At 43.9% G+C, this 21,947-nt stretch overlaps 2 protein-coding genes and 2 long non-coding RNA genes across 4 annotated transcripts in view; 3 read left to right on the forward strand and 1 right to left on the reverse strand.

Moving 5' to 3' along the window:
* Positions 1 to 18: 18 nt before the first annotated feature.
* LOC118557468 (small integral membrane protein 19-like) lies at positions 19 to 3,511 on the reverse strand. The gene is made up of 3 exons (XM_036127543.1): positions 3,270 to 3,511; positions 1,709 to 1,833; positions 19 to 813 (listed from the first exon to the last, which is right to left on the reverse strand). Exons 1-3 carry the CDS (start codon positions 3,401 to 3,403, stop codon positions 758 to 760), a joined length of 315 nt encoding a protein of 104 aa, XP_035983436.1. The 5' UTR covers positions 3,404 to 3,511; the 3' UTR covers positions 19 to 757.
* An 8,422-nt stretch (positions 3,512 to 11,933) lies between these two features.
* Positions 11,934 to 21,947, forward strand: part of LOC118557386 (ubiquitin carboxyl-terminal hydrolase 37-like) — a 48,328-nt gene continuing 38,314 nt past the window's right edge. The window contains exon 1 of the mRNA XM_036127324.1: positions 11,934 to 12,069. The gene's annotated coding sequence lies outside the window, so the exon portion shown is untranslated. The remainder of the gene's footprint in view (positions 12,070 to 21,947) is intronic.
* Positions 12,800 to 13,515, forward strand: LOC118557389. The gene is made up of 3 exons (XR_004927847.1): positions 12,800 to 12,863; positions 13,022 to 13,080; positions 13,206 to 13,515. It is a non-coding gene; the product is annotated as an uncharacterized LOC118557389 (long non-coding RNA).
* On the forward strand, positions 14,204 to 14,648 carry LOC118557390. Its single transcript, XR_004927848.1, has 3 exons — positions 14,204 to 14,270; positions 14,380 to 14,450; positions 14,565 to 14,648. It is a non-coding gene; the product is annotated as an uncharacterized LOC118557390 (long non-coding RNA).

The raw sequence follows: 21,947 nt of genomic DNA on the forward strand, positions 1-21,947 counted from the left end.
GACAGGAAAGAAGCACGCTTAAGGATTATTAGCATTTAATGGTTTCAAAGCAACATTCTAAAACTTTGAGTCCACCACTTCCAAACCAATGCAGGGAGACCGATAAGCAGATTATAACGGAGCGTACATGGGAACACGGCCTTTACATCCTCTGCCAAACATCCCAAAATAAACCAACGCACAATCCACCCGCAGACGTCCACCAACCAAGGCCGCCGCCGGGATCAAACGTCCGGCATGGAGCGTCTCTGGGCCTCTGCAGGCGTGGTTGGCGACGTATAAACACCACCATCCTAAACGCTGACATCGCGCCTTTCCTCGCCTTCTGGCATTTCTGCGTGAATTGCAGCAACCTTTTCTAACGGGAGCAGACATTCTCAAAACAAAAGAAACATAAAAAGGGGAGCCGGTGTCACAATAAACGGCTCCTTTTAAGTTGTGACAGTTGCGTTAATAAACGCCGTTAGCTTTAATTTTAACAATCATGGACGTGAACAACAAGCTTCTTCCGGGTCGTCCGAGCTTCTCTAAAGCCGTTTCTCCGGCAGGCCTGGATGAAAGCTGCACACCTCAGGTCTGTTCATCCATCCGGCGGTGTGCGCTCGCATCAGATGATGATGAAGATGTACACAGACAGACAGCACTATGGGGGAGGGCGGGGGGGCGTCTTCAGGCTCCAGCTCTGATCCTGACAGCCATCCTAGTCCACCTCCATCTGTTCAGAGCTCACGGTGACGGTGGGGCGGCTCTCCTCGTCTCATTCCATGGAGAGCTGCACGCTGTCTGGCTCCTGCTGCTGGTCAAACTTCCTGGCTACAGGGAGCAAGCACATCAAAAACACAACGCTGCTTATTTCAAAAGACTACACATGGTTAACGTTGGGGCTGTGCATAAAATCGATACGATAAGATTAATATCGATGTTTTTAAAAACGATTTAATATTGATATTCTGGCTTTCAATGTTGATATACCTCCCTGCCCCTGGGGGGCACTATTACAGCGCCTCATTACTGTTCACAGCGAGGAAGTACAGGTGAGACGAATTTGCGGAATGGGAGGACTTTAGAGGCGCCTTCCTCCCCAAAATCAGACGTTTGGGACATTTTTGGTTTCTGTGATACGTTAAATGCATTGAACCAAATGCACTTTATTTTCCTGTTAATGAATCAGTGTTCAATAAATTTAACATAAATATAATATTTGGCTGGTTTTGTTGATTGAATGACTTTAAGCATTAATTTGAAAGTAATAAATATCCATGTTGGAGTCAAATAGAGCTCAACTGTATCGAGAATCGTATCGGCTCATCCTAGATGATCCTCAGCCCTAGTTAACGAGATGTTTAGAGCTGTCACACAGGTCCCCGCTAGTCTGGGGGAAACCTAAACGGAGTGCTGCCATATGGCAGAAACTAATATCTCAAAGGTGATGAAATATAGAAAAAATACCTTTAAAAACAATTTGCTTTTTATAACCATTTAAAAAACAAAAGTACATCATTGTCAGCCGGTATCATGACGGTAAAATGATCTGAAGGAGCAGCGAGAGAAGCAAATGTGCAAGTCTCAGCTCTTTTTTATTTTTTTTTAATGTGTGACTCTATCCCCCTTACGCAACAGCATCCTTACCCGGACCCGTCTGCTGGTTTATGGAACCCAGCGTTGGGGGTGCTGTGAGTGAAAGTGGAGCGTGTGGACGCATGCTCACCCAGGGAGTACATCTCGAGCTGCTGCCGCAGCCGGACCTTCTGCAGGCTGTCGTAGAAGTTGGGCTCCGGGCTGCTGCCGACGGTGGGGGGCAGCGTGAAGATCCGCATGATCTTCCTCTTGTTTCTGGGAGGATCACAACGGCACAACGGGTTTATCCAAGCAGATCAGCAAAACACAGAAACCCTTTATCTTTAATGACATGAAGGCCAGTTTAAAGGGCTTTTCCCCATCTTAAATGGTGGCTCATCACAACCAGTTTTTAAGAATAAGTGTAGAATACACACCAGCCCTGCTCGGAGCCGTTTGTAGCGCCAGACAAGAGCAGATGAAGCCCAGATATCTCTAAAGTTGGAAAATCCCTTCTTTAAACCTTACCCCCCATCCTGTTTCTAAGGGGAAAGAGCATCCCAGGGCAGGGCTGCAGAGCTGAGGTTTGCCAGGGGGCAAGCTGCACCCAGAAATGGACCCATCCTTTCAAGTCCACATCCGTCTAAAGCCAGAATAGGCACGGCGTGGCCTAGTTTGAGGGGTTCCAGGACGTTATGTTCAGCATCAGTCTTAAATGTGGCCAATAATAAGCACAGATCATGAGCAAAAATGAAAACATCAGCCATATCAGATACGGTTCTTATTCAATTACAGGACCAAAAACCACTCATGTCTCGTTAAATGTTACAATATCAACCCTCCTGTAGAACACGATGACAAAACACACTCCGATTAGGCATCCCAGCATGCATCAGTAAAACTACAGGTAGCTTTAATCTCTCCCCTCTTCCCTTGGTTGGGGGAGGGCAGATTTCCTGGGTTGGCCCCTCTTGGGCACCTTTGCTGTGGGGGTCCCTTGGGGCACAAGCGCACTCTCAAACACCTACAGGTGCTTGGATTCAGGTATACAGACTCACTTCTATACAGAAAACCCCTATTATTATTATTATTATCTTCTCCTGTCACTTTATACATATCATATTGATTAATACTGTATATTCTTCAGTGATGGTATCAAGGCTTTGGTTGATTGTATCTTTAATACTTTATCGGCTGGTTCTGCTGTTCTTTTTACATCTCTCTTTGCAGGTGAAGAAGCAGACTGAGCATGTATCGTTCTCTCCATTTTTTGCCCTCTTTCTTTCACCCTTTTTTCTCTCTCCTGTACCTTGTTTTAGTGTCCATATGACATGAAATATTCCCTGCATAAATTATAATAAAGCTACTTGCACATATAAATCAAGTGGAGCACTAAGGCAGTAAGGCTCCACTTGACGACAATTCGTATTGCAACATCGCCAGACAGGACATTATTAAAATGAAAATAATAATAATAATAAAGCAGCTTTAATCTGCTTGAAGCCTGCTACTTTAGAGCAGCTACACATGTCTACATTTTGACAAGGCATCAAGAAAAACCTGTTGTTAGCGACCCGTGTGAGCATTTTTAGGGTTAGAGTCCCGTTTCTCAGCGGATTATGGAAAGCCCTGCTAGAAACGGGGGTGAATCTAAAAAGGGGGGATTTGTTTGCAGTGATGCCGTGGAGCAGAGGATCTGCTGGGACGCTTACTTCCTGGCGTAGATGAGCAGGCCGAAGCTGACCAGGATCACCAGCAGGTAGACGTTCGTAGCCTCGTTCCAGGCTTCGTGCACCGAGTAGTCTATGGAGTCGGGCTGGTCCCCCAGAAGCCCATGGGCCCCCATGGAAAGCGAGGCGGACAGCGAGGGAGTGGAGAGCAATGGAAGGTCCGGTGAGCCCCAGAACCACTGCAAGATACGCAGGAGACGCAGCTGTACACAAACACTGCGTCACTTCCGCGTTGCCGTCAGGAAGCACTGCTGCCCTCTGCAGTCATCGAAATAAAATAAAAAGAAAAAATAATACCTCCAACCATAGACATATGTCTCTGGTTCCGACGATCAACTTGGTTTGATCTTAAAATATAGTAAACCTTCTGATGAGTTTTTGCTTTAAAAAGGCAACTACAAAAACATTTAAGATGATTAGCAAAGTTCGTCCCTTTAGTGATTTTTGGAACATTGGATCATTTTTTTTAAAATCGTCGTGCTGTCAGCAGGGACGGATTAAGGGTAGTCTGGGCCCCTGGGCAAAGAATTTGCCCAGGGCCCCCCCCCCCAAAAAAAAGTTTACAAACCATGCTATCGTGGATTGTGAATAAATTGAAGCGGTTTGTCGCTTTACACCTTTCCGGACAATTATAGCTAGCCTGGTCGCACATTAAGCCACTCGTGTCGCAACGGAGTAGCCAGAGTTGAATGAAACCTAGCAGAAATACTAGGTGCAGCTATATGCACACAATCTCAAATGATGTAAATTCAAAAATGCAAAGAGAATTAAATTGTTGAAACTAAGTGCAATCAGAAACACTGTCAATATGTTCAATAGAATTAACAACTTGCTAAGGTTTAGACTGAGTGAGAGAGTGGAGGAGGGGCAGCCACTATCTACTAAAAAAATGCATGCTGTGTGCATGTGTGTGACAGAGGCATGGAGAGGAAGACAGAGATTAGGGAAGACAGTGAGTTGGCTAAATTAAAAATGCTGTGTTAATTGCAGTATTAAATTACGTTTTATCATTGTAAATACATATTAAGTGTGAGTGTTTTACAGCAGGCTTATGAAACATGTTAGGTCCAAATTGTGAGGAAATAAGGAAAAAAAACATTGAATAAGCTGAAAAAAAAACATGTTTTCCAATAAACATAATTTCAGGGTTACAAACACACATACGCAGCCACAGCTACTACAATAAAACTACTTGTTGTTTCATCATCTGTCTCCAAATTAAAATTGTGCTACTGGGTAGAATTTGCTTGTAATTCGGATCTGTATGAAACAGCACTTTTGCATTCATGCCAGAGTTTAAGACCGTTGCTCTCTCTTTACTTCAATTTATTACACATCCCACTTGGTAGAGCACTTTTTTCTCCCCATTTTTTAGCCCCGGTTGTTACTATGGTAAAACACAGGTCTCATTTTACAATTAACACATCACAAGTGACACATTTGTTATTTGAAGTCTTGTCATTGACGACATATCTGAGATCCATGCTGAGATCCGTGCAGTTACAATGGCGTACCGCGCACGTGACGTCACCATCTCATGAGCAACGCCCCTTGCCGCTAAGGTTGGACAAACAGTGTGAGAGCGCCCGTAGCAACTAGCCATTACACATGCAACAGATACAACGATATGACCAACTTTTCAGCTGTTAAACTATCACAAGAGGATGTCCAGGCGCCCATTTTACTGGTAGAACTGTGGAACAACATACCAACGTTCAGCTCAAACGATGGATTGAGTGTCGAGGGCTTAGAAAGACTGGAAAACGGGCCGAGTTGATAGAAGGTAAGTCGTTGTTTTTCTCCTGCTCAAGGTTCATGGCGTCAGCAGCCATTTTTTTTTCTGTTTGTAGTCACCGTCCAGGAATGGGTATATATTGACCGGCCCGCCGAACAATTTAGTCCGGCCCAATGGCTAAATGCATTATCATTATCCAACGGCTGTATCTCCTCGCTGCATCGACTGGTCTGCACCAGATTTGTTGTGAGTCATGGGGGAGCGCTCAGTGGACGGGCAGGGAAAATGCGTGACAGCATCTGCGGTGGGGGGCGGCCGGCGGTGTGCAAACCTCGCCGGTCAGCTGGCCGGCCAGAGCCGCGGCGGTGGCCAATAGGCCGGAGCGGCGCTTGGCTGCGAGGGCCGATCGAGGCCGCTTGCGGCTTTAACATACTTCATATGCGGCCTGTCAGCGTACCTCGAGTCGCTGTTGCACGTTCCCTAACAACAATGTTTAAAAACCATGGTTAGGAGACTTCTTAGACTTAGAAAAAGCGGTAGTTTTACTGAGTAAAACCAAGGGTAACTACAGCGAAAGAGAGGAGGAAAATGCATATTTGCCCTACGTGATATGACGTCACGTTCTAAAAATAGCTCCTCGCGGTACGCCATTAGCGATGACACTACATGTGGATCAAGCTAGAGTCCAACTCTTTTAAGCATATTAGCTGGGATCCATGTGAGGCCTGCTAAAAGCACTCTTACCCGGGGCATGTGGTAAGTCAGAGGCCCCTGGTAGGGGCCCTCAAAATCAGTCAGAGGCCCACCACACCATCCATTGTCATAAGGCAAAAGCAGGGCTAGGGGCCCTGGTAGTCATAGGGCCTGCTGAAAATATCCTCCACCCCCACCCCTCATCCATTTTCATAAGAGGCCCAAAAGCAGGGCAAGGGCCCTTCCACAACCACATCCACTCTTACCAACGTTCCAGGGTAAGGGTGCTTTCATCAGGGCCCATGGCTGACAAGCAGTGGAGCCCGCTAAAAGCACCCTAAGGGCCTGTGGTTAGTCAGAGGGCCCTGGTAGGAAGTACCCCAACCCTCAAAGGGCCCTTGGTAGCCAAATGTCAGGGGTCCCCACTTCCTCCTTCTTTTCATCAGACACCCTATGAAATAACAATTTATTGTATTGTATAAGTTGAAACAGTTTTGGTCTCAGGCCCCCCCGGGGCCCCTGGCCCCAGAGGGCCCCTGGGCGCCGGCCCCACTGGCCCGGTCCGTAATCCGTCCTTGAATAAAACCATCTGTGGTTGCACTCGTTTCTTGTTACCTCTGATTAAACTCAGCATGTTGAAAGCTAATGTTCCTTCTGACAACAACGTGCACATCCAGTTAGTATTTGGGAGTGTGGTACTCACCTCAACATCGCATAGTTTCAGTGAAGGAATCATTTCCTATCCTTTGTCGCCCAGTGTATATATCAAAGTGGGAAAAAAGTCCCAATTCGACATTCATCAGATCCGGTGATGCTTTAAACATCGCCAAACAGCATCTAGTGTGTGCGTGCTTATAAAAGTTGTATAAATGTAGCAACAAATGGTGCTTTTCTCTTTAGACAGAGGAGATGCTTCCTGACGCTCAAGTCAAGCATCAAAAAATAGGAGCATGCATATTGTGTAGGACCAATGATGTCAGACCAATGAAGCTTTGGACCAATAGTGTCCCTACCAAAGTTCAAATCCCTGTCAGCAACACTGCACACCTTCAATCCTCTGACCCTTTGATTTGAAGTATATTTTTTGTTCCAATGCATATCTTAATGTATCTGAAAGCATGTTTCACCGTGCTCTAGTGTTATTGAGTTGGCTTAAAAAGTGTTGTGGTAATTTACTAACCACAACGTTCAAGTCTGGTCTGGTGCAAGTGGATAACTGAATTAACACATCTCTGTATCAGTGACGTGCAGTCAGGGGAGGCAAGTGAGGCCAGGCCTCCCTTGTCATCGTGGAAAGAAAGAAAATATATAATAACATAATATGAATTTTGATTCACTCAGTCATTTGTAATAAGTATTTTTTATCTAATTTCCTCATTTTTGATCATATTCTCTTCAAAATCGCAGACTTTTCGCTATTTTTCATATAAATCCTTGGGGGCGCTTGATAGCGAAGCCGGTGAGGCCGCAGCGAGCTTGGCCTCCCCTGGGATTGCGCAAACCCATGTTAAATGCACTGGCTTCCATTCCGTGAATGCATCTTCCTGTCTCTAGATCATAAATGCAATTTTCAAACAGTTATGAACTGATTTTCCACAATTTAATATATGTGGATTACGAATTGTGTTTTAATCATCAAACTGTGTGCAGATAATAACATGTTTTCGTGCTGCTGAGCGATCATAAAAGCCAAAGAACTCGTTGTAGGTGAGGCCGGCAGTTCCTTGGCCTCTCGGCAGGGGGCGCTCAAGGGGCACCGCTCGTGATCCTAAAACTGTAGAGTGACAGCAAGTTATGGATGTTTTATTAGCGAGTTTTGCTAAACAAGTAAAGCACTAAAAAGACTCTAAACATACAGCCGGAACGGGACTGATCAAGGGAGGCTTTCCTCCCTGGCAGTGATCTACATTGATATGGAGGACCAAGTCTTCCATATCTAAAAATAAATACAGAAATAAATAAATGCTCAATAAATAAATAAGAATACAATTAATTGCCACCAAATTAATAAATGTAGGTAGAAATTAAATTATACAGTGAGACATAAATGTATATATCTCTTTTAATTAGCTTATTTATTTATTTGCCTTTGTAATAATTACCTTATTTATTTATTGTGCGTTATAATCTTCAACTTTATTTATTAATTACTTATATTTTTTAAGTATTTATTTATGTGCATGTTATAATATTTTTGTCTGTTTTATTCTTCCTTTGTATTTTTTTACCCTATATATTTCTGTGATGCTATTTATTTCTGCCTGTCCTTTTTACATTTCTGCCTGTCCTTTTTACATTTCTGTATGCATTTCTGCCTCATTATGCAAATGAGGAGGGGCTGTGTCTTAAGGGCTCAACTTCTTCCCATTGGTTGGTTAGCATTTTACTGCATCGGTCAAATCTACATGGCTTTTCCCCGCACTAAAGCTTAAGTAATGTCAAACTCAGCAGTCAGACGTTCAGTGGCCGACCTCTTAAGGGAAGCTGCTAATAGACTGGAAGAATTAGAACGCTGTACATTTGGGATCTGAATGTTTTTTTTATGGATTCAGATTCGGTTTTTCCAGATCAGTAACTCATCGGCGGATGATTTCTTCTACAAAACAGACACCTCTCTGTAACCACAGCAAGGCAGACACTGAGCTACAACCATAGTTTCCTCAAAACGAGTCTCCCATCGCGCTGGGTGAATTACATTGGACCCTATGCAGAGCTCGCTTGATAAGAAAATACTGTAGTTGATTATAAAAGTCCCGTTGACTCCACGGAGTCATCAGGATCTAGCTCATGGTTGATCCGGTTGAGGGACTCCGATTTCGGCCAGCGTCTCTCAGCTGCTCCCTCCTCCCACACGCGGTGGTGCATTTAGGGACCGTCAAAAAACATTTGAACCAAGCACTCTTGAGAAACAAAAGTCAATAAATTCCGTATCTTGTGACCACCTATGACAAAACTAATATAAAATCAAGCCACTAAAAAACATCTGTAAGGAAAAGTCCCAATTTTTGTCTTGAAAATTGGAAATAGCTTAAAAATGAATAAAAATAAATGTGCCTTACAGATTTTATCTATTGACATCAATTTATATTAGTTTATCTTAGCTGGTCACAAGATAATACATTTATTGATTTTTATTTCTCAAGAGAGCTTGGTTCAAAAGTTTTTTGACAGTCCCTAAATGCACCACCGCGTGTGGGAGGAGGGAGCAGCTGAGAGACGCTGGCCGAAATCGGAGTCCCTCAATCGGATTAACCATGAGCTAGATCATGATGACTCCGTGGAGCTTGAATGTCCAATATCCAAATTCAAACCAACTTCACTGCGGTGCTGGATCATGCTTAAAGACGCAGCATGAACCCCACGTGTTGCAGCTGAGGGGAAATGTTGGCTCGGCTTGATGAAACTCCGCCTCCTTCACAAATTAGACCAACATGGATAGAATAATGATAATCTGTAGTGCTTTTTATTGCCAGGATGTGAATCTGATAATTCATATTGTGCCTTTTATAATCAACTACAGTATTTTCTTATCAAGCGAGCTCTGCATAGGGTCCAATGTAATTCTCGCAGCGCGATGGGAGACTCGTTTTGAGGAAACTATGGTTGTAGCTCAGTGTCTGCCTTGCTGTGGTTACAGAGAGGTGTCTGTTTTGTAGAAGAAATCATCCGCCGATGAGTTACTGATCTGGAAAAACCGAATCTGAAACCATAAAAAAAACATTCAGATCCCAAATGTACAGCGTTCTAATTCTTCCAGTCTATTAGCAGCTTCCCTTAAGAGGTCGGCCACTGAACGTCTGCCTGCTGAGTTTGACATTACTTAAGCTTTAGTGCGGGGAAAAGCCATGTAGATTTGACCGATGCAGTAAAATGCTAACCAACCAATGGGAAGAAGTTGAGCCCTTAAGACACAGCCCCTCCTCATTTGCATAATGAGGCAGAAATGCATACAGAAATGTAAAAAGGACAGGCAGAAATGTAAAAAGGACAGGCAGAAATAAATAGCATCACAGAAATATATAGGGTAAAAAAATACAAAGGAAGAATAAAACAGACAAAAATATTATAACATGCACATAAATAAATACTTAAAAAATATAAGTAATTAATAAATAAAGTTGAAGATTATAACGCACAATAAATAAATAAGGTAATTATTACAAAGGCAAATAAATAAATAAGCTAATTAAATGAGATATATACATTTATGTCTCACTGTATAATTTAATTTCTACCTACATTTATTAATTTGGTGGCAATTAATTGTATACTTATTTATTTATTGAGCATTTATTTATTTCTGTATTTATTTTTAGATATGGAAGACTTGGTCCTCCATACATTGACACTGAGAGACTTTTAAAACTGAAGAAGATAAAGAGAACTTTTACCGGAAAAATTATATTTTTGTTCAGAAAGAGCTCCGCATGGACTTCATTTATAAGTAGAGGTAAGACAGCGATAATTATTCATGTTTTGTTTTTGTAATATAATGTGCGTAATGTGGGTTATAGTTTTTAAATGTGTTACAAATGCAGAAATCCATCATAACTCATAAACTGTTACCAATCAAATGACAAATAATTTAGTTTTATTTTTTTCATCAAAGAATCAATATTTTTCCATGTCTCTTGTTGAATTTCTTTGGCTCAATCAGTCTCCTTCAGCACTTTGCAATGAGTCTACTCTGTAGAGTGTATATATTTGTAAATCTGACTCTGGTGACGTCACTGCTCCCAGCATACCACAAAAATGGCAGAACAGGATAGATTTAAAGATTTGCTCTCAGATGGACCTCAGAACAGGGTTAAAATGAGGGAATGGGGGGTGAAATTAATAAGGAATTCTGACCAAGGCATTGCAGTTCCACTTTATATGGACCACAACTCATTGATGCAGCTAAAAAGCATGATGTGTCCCCTTTAATAAAAGTGTACCATAAGTCTAGCCGGCTTACTAAACTAATGATCACATTATGACCAATGAATGAGTGAATTGAAAGAGCAGGAACATTGTTGAAAAATTAACAACATTAAACTCCTCTTATCTCTGTCAGCTTCTGCAATGTGATAACAACAAGCAGTTTTCACACTTCTCAAATGATGTATAAAGAAAAACAGTTGCTTTTATAGCACACAATCCTTATTTTGATGATTATGTCTCTATAGTGCTACAGTGCAAATTCAGTATTCAGTTTTTGAACTGCTGCAGTTTTTTGGTGAAAATGGCGGGAGGTGGGAGGATGAATTATAAGGCATTCTCCCTCGTCCACTTGTGTGAAAAAACACATTTGGTATTCTTGGATCACAGGAGATGTTTTATTTTAAATGTAACTCCCCCCGATTTAAGGGCATAACACCACAACCAGACACTTTTGGGAAAAGAAACGCCACCAAAGTGGTAGATTCAAAGAGAGAGATGGGGGTTTTAAGCAGTGCTGAGTACTGCGAAAGTCAGGACGAAGGAAAACTGTGTTTCATTTCCAACATGAGACCCACAACTGAGAGGAGGTCCTCAATATTACACAGTGGTGCTCCAGGAAAAACCGCATCCAGAACACCAGCAAGATCAAGGAGTTCATCGTGGACTACAGGAGGTCCAGGAAGACTGAACACGCTCCTCTCTTAATATACGGGGAGGTGGTGGAGCGTGTGTTGAAGGTCCTACAACAGCTCTTCTTTCTCAGGCAACTGAAACGCATTGGACTTTCTGCTCATAAACCTTTATAGAGCCAGGAGTGAAAGCACTGAGCATGACAGTGTGGGATGGGAGCTGCACTGCATTAAATGCGGGTGGTGTAGCTGATTAATTGATCAATTATTGAATAAAAGGCTCCTTTTTGTTGCATTTAATTTTTGGCCCTGTGTTTATTTCACTGCGTCATTATGCTGAAAAAAAAATCTTGGTGAGGACCCTGGTAGTGTCTTGCCTAAAGACACTAAGACGGTCAGACAAGGGATTGAACCGACAACCTGCCAGCTGCAGGAAACGCCCCCTAATTTCCTCCTCCCACTCTAACAAACTACCGTCTAAATGCAGCTGTTGGTTTTACCTGTAAAGTTTGTGGCACTTCAATGCAAAATTTGGAGAAACCGTAGGTGGTATGAAAATAGCGTCTTCAATTTTAAAAAAATATGATGGATTTCTCTAAAAACAGAAAGTTAAACTGTGTTTCTACATGAAAGTATGACAACATATTTTTTTGCAGAAAATTTGACATTTTCTGCTTATTTTTCTGATATCAGGCTACAGAGAGAGGCATGGTCTCCCATTTCCACCACAACCCCTGATACCAGCGAGGCTCCCAGGACTAGAAAAACCTCCTTCTGGCATCGTCTGTCTCTTCATAACAAGGTATGTATAGCAGAGCTGATTATTTTATTAAAAAGTATAAAAGAAAAGTGATTGTAATTTATGAGTGTCAGCACAGTCTGAGCTCATCTGTGTGGATTTAGAAGAAAAAGCAGACCCATCTCCCACAAAATGTGGACAGGGTCACAATCCTGTCACCCTCTGTGACAGAAAGGAGGTAAAACAGCAGTTTTCATCAACAGCAGTTTTATATTTTATAATTTTATGTAGGAAAAACTCCCTAATTCCCTCCTCCCACTCTAACAAACTACCGTCTCAATGCCAGCTGTTGGTTTTACATGTAAAGTTTGTGGCACTTCAATGCAAAATTTGGAGAAACCGTAGGTGGTATGAAAATAGTGTCTTCAATTTTAAAACAATATGATGGATTTCTCTAAAAACAGAAAGTTAAACCGTGTTTCTACATGAAAGTATGACAACATAGTAAAGCCTAAAAATAGTCAATTTTAATTTCTATGTATTTAATGGGGCATAGAATTGCATTATATCTCTAATTGTTGCTATGGGAGGCCCCAACAATTGTGTTTTTAAAAATGTACACAAATACACTTAAAATGTTTATTTTTGAACAGCTGCTAGGTTATTATGCGTCCGCATGATGCCAAAATGATTTCATTCAAATATCAGCACTTAAGATATCCCTTAGCAGACATTTGAAAACCCACTTTCCATATATTACGGCGATAGAGAAGTCCTTGCTTGAATTTATCACGGTTTTTGAGATACTTTGCTCAGTAAGTGTGAAGATGTTTTCCTGCATTTGGAAAAAACAAAAGGTATGAACCTGATTCTTTGTGTAATCTGCTGATTTGACTTAATGCACTAAGATGATTTCCACTCAATTTGATCGTAATTTAGTTTGACTTGTTGCTACTAATTTGTGAAAAGGTAGCATTATCAAACTTTAATATCTGTTTTTACAACTTTTTAACAGAAAAGCCCTCCAGGGGATGTACGCTCTGGAGATGGTGATAGCGCAAGTCTGCAGAAGAGGTAAAGTTTTATAACAATCCTAACTTGTTTCCATGTAGTTTTAATTTATCAGATTTTATTTTCCTGTATCAAATGACTTGGACACCCACAAATTTGACATTTTCTGCTTATTTTTCTGATATCAGGCTACAGAGAGAGGCATGGTCTCCCATTTCCACCACAACCCCTGATACCAGCGAGGCTCCCAGGACTAAAAAAACCTCCTTCTGGCAACGCTGGTCTCTTCATAACAAGGTATGTATAGCAGAGCTGATCATTTTAATTAATAAGCAGCAAAGAAAAGTGGTTGTAATTTATGAGTGTCAGCACAGTCTGAGCTCATCTGTGTGGATTTAGAAGAAAAAGCAGACCCATCTCCCACAAAATGTGGACAGGGTCACAATCCTGTCACCCTCTGTGACAGAAAGGAGGTAAAACAGCAGTTTTCATCAACAGCAGTTTTATATTTAATTATTTTATGTAGGAAAAACTCCCTAACTCCCTCCTCCCACTCTAACAAACTACCGTCTAAATGCAGCTGTTGGTTTTACATGTAAAGTTTGTGGCACTTCAATGCAAAATTTGGAGAAACCATAGGTGGTATGAAAATAGTGTCTTCAATTTTAAAACAATATGATGTATTTCTCTAAAAACAGAAAGTTAAACTGTGTTTCTACATGAAAGTATGACAACATAGTAAAGCCTAAAAATAGTCAATTTTAATTTCTATGTATTTAATGGGGCATAGAATTGCATTATATCTCTAATTGTTGCTATGGGAGGCCCCAACAATTGTTTTTAAAAATGTACACAAATACACTTAAAATGTTTATTTTTGAACAGCATTGCTAAGTTATTATTTTTAACTTGTTGCTACTTATTTGTGAAAAGGCAACATTATCAAACTTAAATATCTGCTTTTACAACTTTTAAACAGATAAGCCCTCAAAGTGATGTACGCTCTGGGAATGGCGTTAGCTTAAGTCTTCAGAAGAGGTAAAGTTTTATAGCAATCCTAATTTGTTTCCACATGGTTTTAATTAATTTTTTTCCCTGCCACAAATGACTTGGACATCCAAAACCTGACATTTTCTGCTTATCTTACTGATATCAGCCAGCAGACAGAAGCACCCTCTCCTTCTACCACAACCAGCGAGGCTCCTAGAACTAGAAAAACCTCCTACTGGAATTGTTGGCGTCTTCTTAACAAGGTATGTATAGCAGAGCTGATTATTTTAATAAATAAGCAGCGAAGAAAAGGGGTTGCAATTTTTAAATCTCAGCATGGTCTGACTGATTTCATCTGTGTATATTTAAAAGAAAAAGCAGAGCCATCTGCAACAAGATGTGGACGCGGTCACAATCCGTTCACCCTCAGTGACAGAAATGAGGTAAATTAAAACTTCATCAACTGCAGTTTAATATTCTATCATCTATTTTTAAGTTGTCGTTATAGAGGTGTATGCCACCACAGAATTAATTTTATTTTTTTCTTTATTTTACAGTTGTTGCACAAGTGAGAAGTCTCAGGGAGGAGAGACTGGTGTCGAGTTCAGGGCCTCACCTGTTCTTGACAGTCCTGTCTCTGAACACCATGAGCCGCATCTCCAAGCAGTCCCACAATGCTCCACCACGTATGAGTTTCTTTACATTAGACTTTTTAGAGGTCAACCCGGTTTCAGTCATTACAAAGTAAAATATAATTATACAAATACAGATGTGAGATTGTTTTGCCCCAGGAATCATTGGTTACTTGTTTAGTTTTTTCTCCACTTGTCCTCAAATTAAACTAATAACTGTCTTGTGGACAGTCTTAAACTTTTGTGTCTTCTTCATAGTATACAATGCACTGGTGATTTTGGGGATGTCGAAGATGGAGGACTGGATGGTTCTCCTGCATCTTCCAGAGAAGGAGACTCCCAAACTGGCCAGAACAGCAGAGTGGAAGAGACTGTCTTGTCCTCTACTGCCACAGCACAGATGTGAGTTATTATTTAGAGCTCAATAATATTTATATTTTATAGTTTTTCCAAGTTTCAAATGAAAAGTCATGTTGATCTGTTTTTGTGTGGTGATTTTTGTGTTGCTTCATTACCAGCATAAACAACCAAGAGGACTGCAAACGAGGGGCTGATGTCCAAGACAACATCCAACCTGCGTCTGAAAGTCAAGACAAGACTCCCGAGGAAGATTGGTATGAAAACTGTATAGTCTGGATTTAGGATGTTTGAATAGAATCATGCATATGCATATGCACTTACACACAATTTCTCTGTTTCAACACTCAATATATATTTGACCTCCCTTAACTATCACAAAATAGTCTGCTGCAGAATTAAAAACTAGGTACTTGGCATATTATGGTCTGCATGTTTACGTATTAAGAATGTTGTGTAATTACAGACGTCTGAATGTATTTTCGTTCTCTTTCCAGCCCTTGAAGAGCTAACGCACCTGCCATCAGGGCTTGCAAAATGAGTCACATTTCTTTAACTTTTCCACATATAGTCACATTACAACCAAAAATACAAATACATTTTATTGGAGTCTTATGTGAAAGACAAAGTGGTATACAACTGTGATGTAGCAAGAAACTAATACATGGTCTCTTTTTTTAACAAATAAAAAACTAAAAAGAGCAACGTGCAAAAGTATTCAGCACCCCCCAGTAAATATTTCTTGGAACCGCGTTGTGCGGTAATTACAGCTGCAAGTCTCTGCCAGTTTTCCACGTCTTGTGACTGAAATTTTTGGCCATTCTTCTTTGCAAATCAGTTCAAGCACAGTCAGATTAGATGTAGAGCGTTTGTGAATAGCAGTTTTCAGACCTTGTCAGATCCAAAGATTCTTGATTTGGTTTAAGTGAGAGGTCGACCGATACAGGTTTTTAAGGCAGATACTGATTATTTTGACAACATGCAAATCGGTACCCGATACGTGAAAAGTAAAAATAATACAATTGAAAATGTTGAGTACAACACAAAGTATCCATCTTTTAATAATAATATTATTAATAAACATAAAAACACTTTTGACATTCTCTTTAATTTCATAGTAACATCTACCCAATTATATTTAATTACTCAAATGCAGACTTTGGTGAATTAAAATCTGCTATTAATTTGATTATTAAAATTGGCTCATTACAGCAAGTGTTTTCAAAGAACTGACCCAAATACTGTTCTTATACTGCTAGACCAAAAAAAAGTTACATTTTTTATTGTTAAAGAGTCAAATTAAATTATTCAAAATAATCTATAAACTTGGTGAATACAACAATTGAGCAAAACCCTTTTTTAAATTTTGGATCTAAAATAATTTACACGTTAATTTTCAACAAAAAATCTGACATTTAAAATAGTCATATTTTGCTGAGCAGGTAAAACGTTAATGTTATTGTTTTGGTTTTAAAAAACAATTGTGTTAATTTTTCGTTCCTTTGACTTGACAATTTTGGCCCATGTAGCGAAAAGTTTGGACACCCCTGCTGTAGAGGCAACTGCAGTAAATGGAGGAAAACTCATTTTACATGTCAGACATGTATGAAAAAGGGTGAAATAAAAAGCTTCTAACTTGTGCAAAGCTCCTTTTAAAAAACACAAAACATTAACGATGGCTAGCAAACAATATAGAACATTTAAAATATAACAAAAAATAAATAAACACTTAATTGTTTGTGCACTTCATGTAGCAGCACAAGGCCTATGTAGTGCAAATTACATTCCCGAGAAATGTTCTGTTTGACTTATATATTAAACGTATTTGCTCTACTTAAAAAATGACCATGTTTTACTATCCTATCCATTCTGCTTCAACTGGCCTGAAGGAAACTGTCAAAGACACCGTCTTACTTCAACTAGCTTTGTGACTCTCAAACTAAACTTAATAACAGCGACAAAAGATTTTCTTGTTGTGGGGAGGAGGAGGAAACCTCCTAGACTGACCACTGCTAAACATTATTTTCTGCAAAGTTAAATGCTTCAAGTGTTGTGATTATTTTTATGCGCATACATGGCTTCATATCAACGAGCACTAACACAGCGGTGGCAGGTGGCCAGCTGGAGATCAGACATGTTTTTTTTTAGACAGTTTTTTTAGGAGTTTTATACCGACTTTAGCAGCTTAACCACCATTTACAAACCAGCATTGACCTGCGAGTTTCATTGAGTGGAAGTAAAAACCCTGCTCCGTTCTCAGTAAAACAGCTGTTCCCACCCGCTCACAGTGACTGACATTCAAAGGGCAAATACCGCTAAATTGTCAATCAGTCTGACATTAGCAGGCGCTCTCTGCCAGGGAGGCAGCGGCAACGTATGCGCGTCACGGGACGTCAAAGCATGGTGGCTGAATGCGCCAATGGATCGGCCAATGCATGCAGTGTATCGTCCCATCCCGATACAACAGAAAACACAAATATTGTATTTTTAACTGTCTGATTTAGTATTTGCCCTTTGAATGTCTGCCTCGGTCACTGTGAGCGGGAGGGAACAGCGGTTTCACTGAGAATGGAGCAGGGTTTTTACTTCCATTTTCACTCACAGAAACTTGCGTGTCAATGCTGGTTTGTAAATGGTGGTTGAGCTGTTTAAAGTTGGTATAAAACTCCATCCCACTGTCTAAAAAAACATGTTTGTTTCCAGCTGGCCACCGCTGTGTTAGTGCTCGTTGCCTTGAAGAGTCGGCGTGTACACGCATGAAAACAATCACAACACTTATAGCATTTAACTTTGTAGAAAATAATGTTCAGCGGTGGCCTTTTTCTTCCTCCTCGTCCCCACAACAAGAAGTTCTTTTCTCGCTGTCATTAAGTTTAGTTTAAGAGTCCCAACGCTATTTGAAGTAAGACGTGTTGGAGCAGGAAAGATGTGACAGAGTGGTGTAGATTGGCTACGAGCGCTCTTTCTGTGTGCGTATGTGAGCGTCTTCCTCTGTGTGTCCATCTTTGACAGTTTCCTTCAGGACAGTTAGAGCAGAATGGATTGGATAATAAAACATGGACATTTTTTAAGTAGAAAAAATAAGTTTAATATATAAATCAAACAGAAGATGTTCTCCAGGAAGGCAATTTGCATTGGCCTGCCTGTCTCCTTATAAACTTTCCAGCACTTTCCACCTCTCATGCAGCCCAGCTCTTACTCATTAGTTCCACCTGTCGTTCCTAATTAAGCCTGGATTCAGTGCACATGCCAACACCTCTACTTAAACCTCCATCAGTCTGCTCTTCTCCGCTGGATTGTCATCATTCTTCATCCAAACCTCTTCCTGCCTCGTGTTTCTCACGCCTGCTAGTCAGAGCCTCCTACGCCTGCTAGTCAGAGCCTCATGCGCCTGCTAGCCAGAGCCTCCTACGGCTGTTAGCCAGAGCTTCCTACACCTGCTAGTCAGAGCTTCCCACGCCTGCTAGCCAGAGCCTCCTACGCCTGCTAGCCAGAGCCTCATACGCCTGCTAGCCAGAGCCTCATACGCCTGCTAGCCAGAGCTTCCTACGCCTGCTAGCCAGAGCTTCCTACGCCTGCTAGTCAGAGCTTCCTACACCTGCTAGCCAGAGCCTCCTACACCTGCTAGCAAGAGCTTCCTACACCTGCTAGCCAGAGCTTCCTACGCCTGCTAGTCAGAGCTTCCTACGCCTGCTAGTCAGAGCTTCCTACACCTGCTAGCCAGAGCCTCCTACACCTGCTAGCAAGAGCTTCCTAGGCCTGCTAGTCAGAGCCTCCTACGCCTGCTAGCCAGAGCCTCCTACGCCTGTTAGCCAGAGCTTCCTACGCCTGCTAGTCAGAGCTTCCTACACCTGCTAGCCAGAGCTTCCTACGCCTGCTAGCCAGAGCTTCCTACACCTGCTAGCCAGAGCTTCCTACGCCTGCTAGTCAGAGCTTCCTACACCTGCTAGTCGGAGCCTCATACGCCTGCTAGCCAGAGCTTCCTACGCCTGCTAGTCAGAGCCTCCTACGCCTGCTAGCCAGAGCCTCCTACGCCTGTTAGCCAGAGCTTCCTACGCCTGCTAGTCAGAGCCTCCTACGCCTGTTAGCCAGAGCTTCCTACGCCTGCTAGTCAGAGCCTCCTACGCCTGCTAGCCAGAGCCTCCTACGCCTGCTAGCCAGAGCCTCCTACGCCTGTTAGCCAGAGCTTCCTACACCTGCTAGTCAGAGCTTCCCACGCCTGCTAGCCAGAGCCTCCTACGCCTGCTAGCCAGAGCCTCATACGCCTGCTAGCCAGAGCCTCATACGCCTGCTAGCCAGAGCTTCCTACGCCTGCTAGCCAGAGCTTCCTACACCTGCTAGCCAGAGCCTCCTACACCTGCTAGCAAGAGCTTCCTAGGCCTGCTAGTCAGAGCCTCCTACGCCTGCTAGCCAGAGCCTCCTACGCCTGTTAGCCAGAGCTTCCTACGCCTGCTAGTCAGAGCTTCCTACACCTGCTAGCCAGAGCTTCCTACGCCTGCTAGCCAGAGCTTCCTACACCTGCTAGCCAGAGCTTCCTACGCCTGCTAGTCAGAGCTTCCTACACCTGCTAGTCAGAGCCTCATACGCCTGCTAGCCAGAGCTTCCTACGCCTGCTAGTCAGAGCCTCCTACGCCTGCTAGCCAGAGCCTCCTACGCCTGTTAGCCAGAGCTTCTTACGCCTGCTAGTCAGAGCTTCCCACGCCTGCTAGCCAGAGCTTCCCACGCCTGCTAGCCAGAGCCTCCTACGCCTGCTAGCCAGAGCTTCCCACGCCTGCTAGCCAGAGCCTCCTACGCCCGCTAGTCAGAGCTTCCTACGCCTGTTAGTCAGAGCTTCCTACCCCTGCTAGCCAGAGCCTCCTACGCCTGCTAGCCAGAGCCTCCTACGCCTGCTAGCCAGAGCCTCCTACGCCTGTTAGCCAGAGCTTCCTACGCCTGCTAGTCAGAGCTTCCTACACCTGCTAGCCAGAGCTTCCTACGCCTGCTAGTCAGAGCTTCCTACGCCTGCTAGTCAGAGCTTCCTACACCTGCTAGCCAGAGCTTCCCACGCCTGCTAGCCAGAGCTTCCCACGCCTGCTAGCCAGAGCCTCCTACGCCTGCTAGCCAGAGCTTCCCACGCCTTCTAGCCAGAGCCTCCTACGCCTGCTAGCCAGAGCCTCCTACGCCTGTTAGCCAGAGCTTCCTACGCCTGCTAGTCAGAGCTTCCTACACCTGCTAGCCAGAGCTTCCTACGCCTGCTAGTCAGAGCTTCCTACGCCTGCTAGTCAGAGCTTCCTACACCTGCTAGCCAGAGCTTCCTACGCCTGCTAGTCAGAGCTTCCTACGCCTGCTAGTCAGAGCCTCCTACGTCTGCTAGCCAGAGCCTCCTACGCCTGTTAGCCAGAGCTTCCTACGCCTGCTAGTCAGAGCTTCCTACACCTGCTAGCCAGAGCTTCCTACGCCTGCTAGTCAGAGCTTCCTACACCTGCTAGCCAGAGCTTCCTACGCCTGCTAGTCAGAGCTTCCTACACCTGCTAGCCAGAGCTTCCTACGCCTGCTAGTCAGAGCTTCCTACACCTGCTAGTCAGAGCTTCCTACACCTGCTAGTCAGAGCTTCCCACGCCTGCTAGCCAGAGCTTCCTACGCCTGTTAGCCAGAGCTTCCTACGCCTGCTAGTCAGATCTTCCTACACCTGCTAGCCAGAGCTTCCTACGCCTGCTAGTCAGAGCTTCCCACGCCTGCTAGCCAGAGCTTCCCACGCCTGCTAGCCAGAGCCTCCTACGCCTGCTAGCCAGAGCTTTCCACGTCCGCTAGCCGGAGCCTCCTGCACCTGTTAGTCAGAGCTTCCTACACCTGCTAGCCAGAGCTTCCTACACCTGCTAGCCAGAGCCTCCTACGCCTGCTAGCCAGACCCTCCTACGCCTGTTAGCCAGAGCTTCCTACGCCTGTTAGCCAGAGCTTCATACGCCTGCTAGTCAGAGCCTCCCACGCCCGCTAGCCAGAGCTTCCCACGTCCGCTAGCCGGAGCCTCCTGCACCTGCTAGCCAGAGCCTCCTACGCCTGCTAGCCAGAGCTTCCTACGCCTGCTAGTCAGAGCTTCCTACGCCTGCTAGTCAGAGCCTCCTACGTCTGCTAGCCAGAGCCTCCTACGCCTGTTAGCCAGAGCTTCCTACGCCTGCTAGTCAGAGCTTCCTACGCCTGCTAGCCAGAGCTTCCTACGCCTGTTAGCCAGAGCTTCATACGCCTGCTAGTCAGAGCCTCCCACGCCCGCTAGCCAGAGCTTCCCACGTCCGCTAGCCGGAGCCTCCTGCACCTGCTAGCCAGAGCCTCCTACGCCTGCTAGCCAGAGCTTCCTACGCCTGCTAGTCAGAGCTTCCTACGCCTGCTAGTCAGAGCCTCCTACGTCTGCTAGCCAGAGCCTCCTACGCCTGTTAGCCAGAGCTTCCTACGCCTGCTAGTCAGAGCTTCCTACGCCTGCTAGCCAGAGCTTCCTACGCCTGCTAGTCAGAGCTTCCTACACCTGCTAGCCAGAGCTTCCTACGCCTGCTAGTCAGAGCTTCCTACACCTGCTAGCCAGAGCTTCCTACGCCTGTTAGCCAGAGCTTCCTACGCCTGCTAGTCAGATCTTCCTACACCTGCTAGCCAGAGCTTCCTACGCCTGCTAGCCAGAGCTTCCCACGCCTGCTAGCCAGAGCTTCCCACGCCTGCTAGCCAGAGCCTCCTACGCCTGCTAGCCAGAGCTTTCCACGTCCGCTAGCCGGAGCCTCCTGCACCTGTTAGTCAGAGCTTCCTACACCTGCTAGCCAGAGCTTCCTACACCTGCTAGCCAGAGCCTCCTACGCCTGCTAGCCAGACCCTCCTACGCCTGTTAGCCAGAGCTTCCTACGCCTGTTAGCCAGAGCTTCCTACGCCTGCTAGTCAGAGCCTCCCACGCCCGCTAGCCAGAGCTTCCCACGTCCGCTAGCCGGAGCCTCC

This window comes from Fundulus heteroclitus, chromosome 23, assembly GCF_011125445.2.
Source record: "Fundulus heteroclitus isolate FHET01 chromosome 23, MU-UCD_Fhet_4.1, whole genome shotgun sequence".
Taxonomy (NCBI): Eukaryota; Metazoa; Chordata; class Actinopteri; order Cyprinodontiformes; family Fundulidae; genus Fundulus; species Fundulus heteroclitus.

Coding starts and splice junctions, on each gene's coding strand:
- LOC118557468 (XM_036127543.1), bottom strand. CDS start 3,403: ATGGGGGCCCATGGGCTTCTGGGGGACCAGCCCGACTCCATAGACTAC. Junction 1,834..3,269: donor CTGCTCATCTACGCCAGGAA/GTAAGCGTCCCA, acceptor TGATCCTCCCAG/AAACAAGAGGAAGATCATGC. Junction 814..1,708: donor GCTCGAGATGTACTCCCTGG/GTGAGCATGCGT, acceptor TGCTCCCTGTAG/CCAGGAAGTTTGACCAGCAG.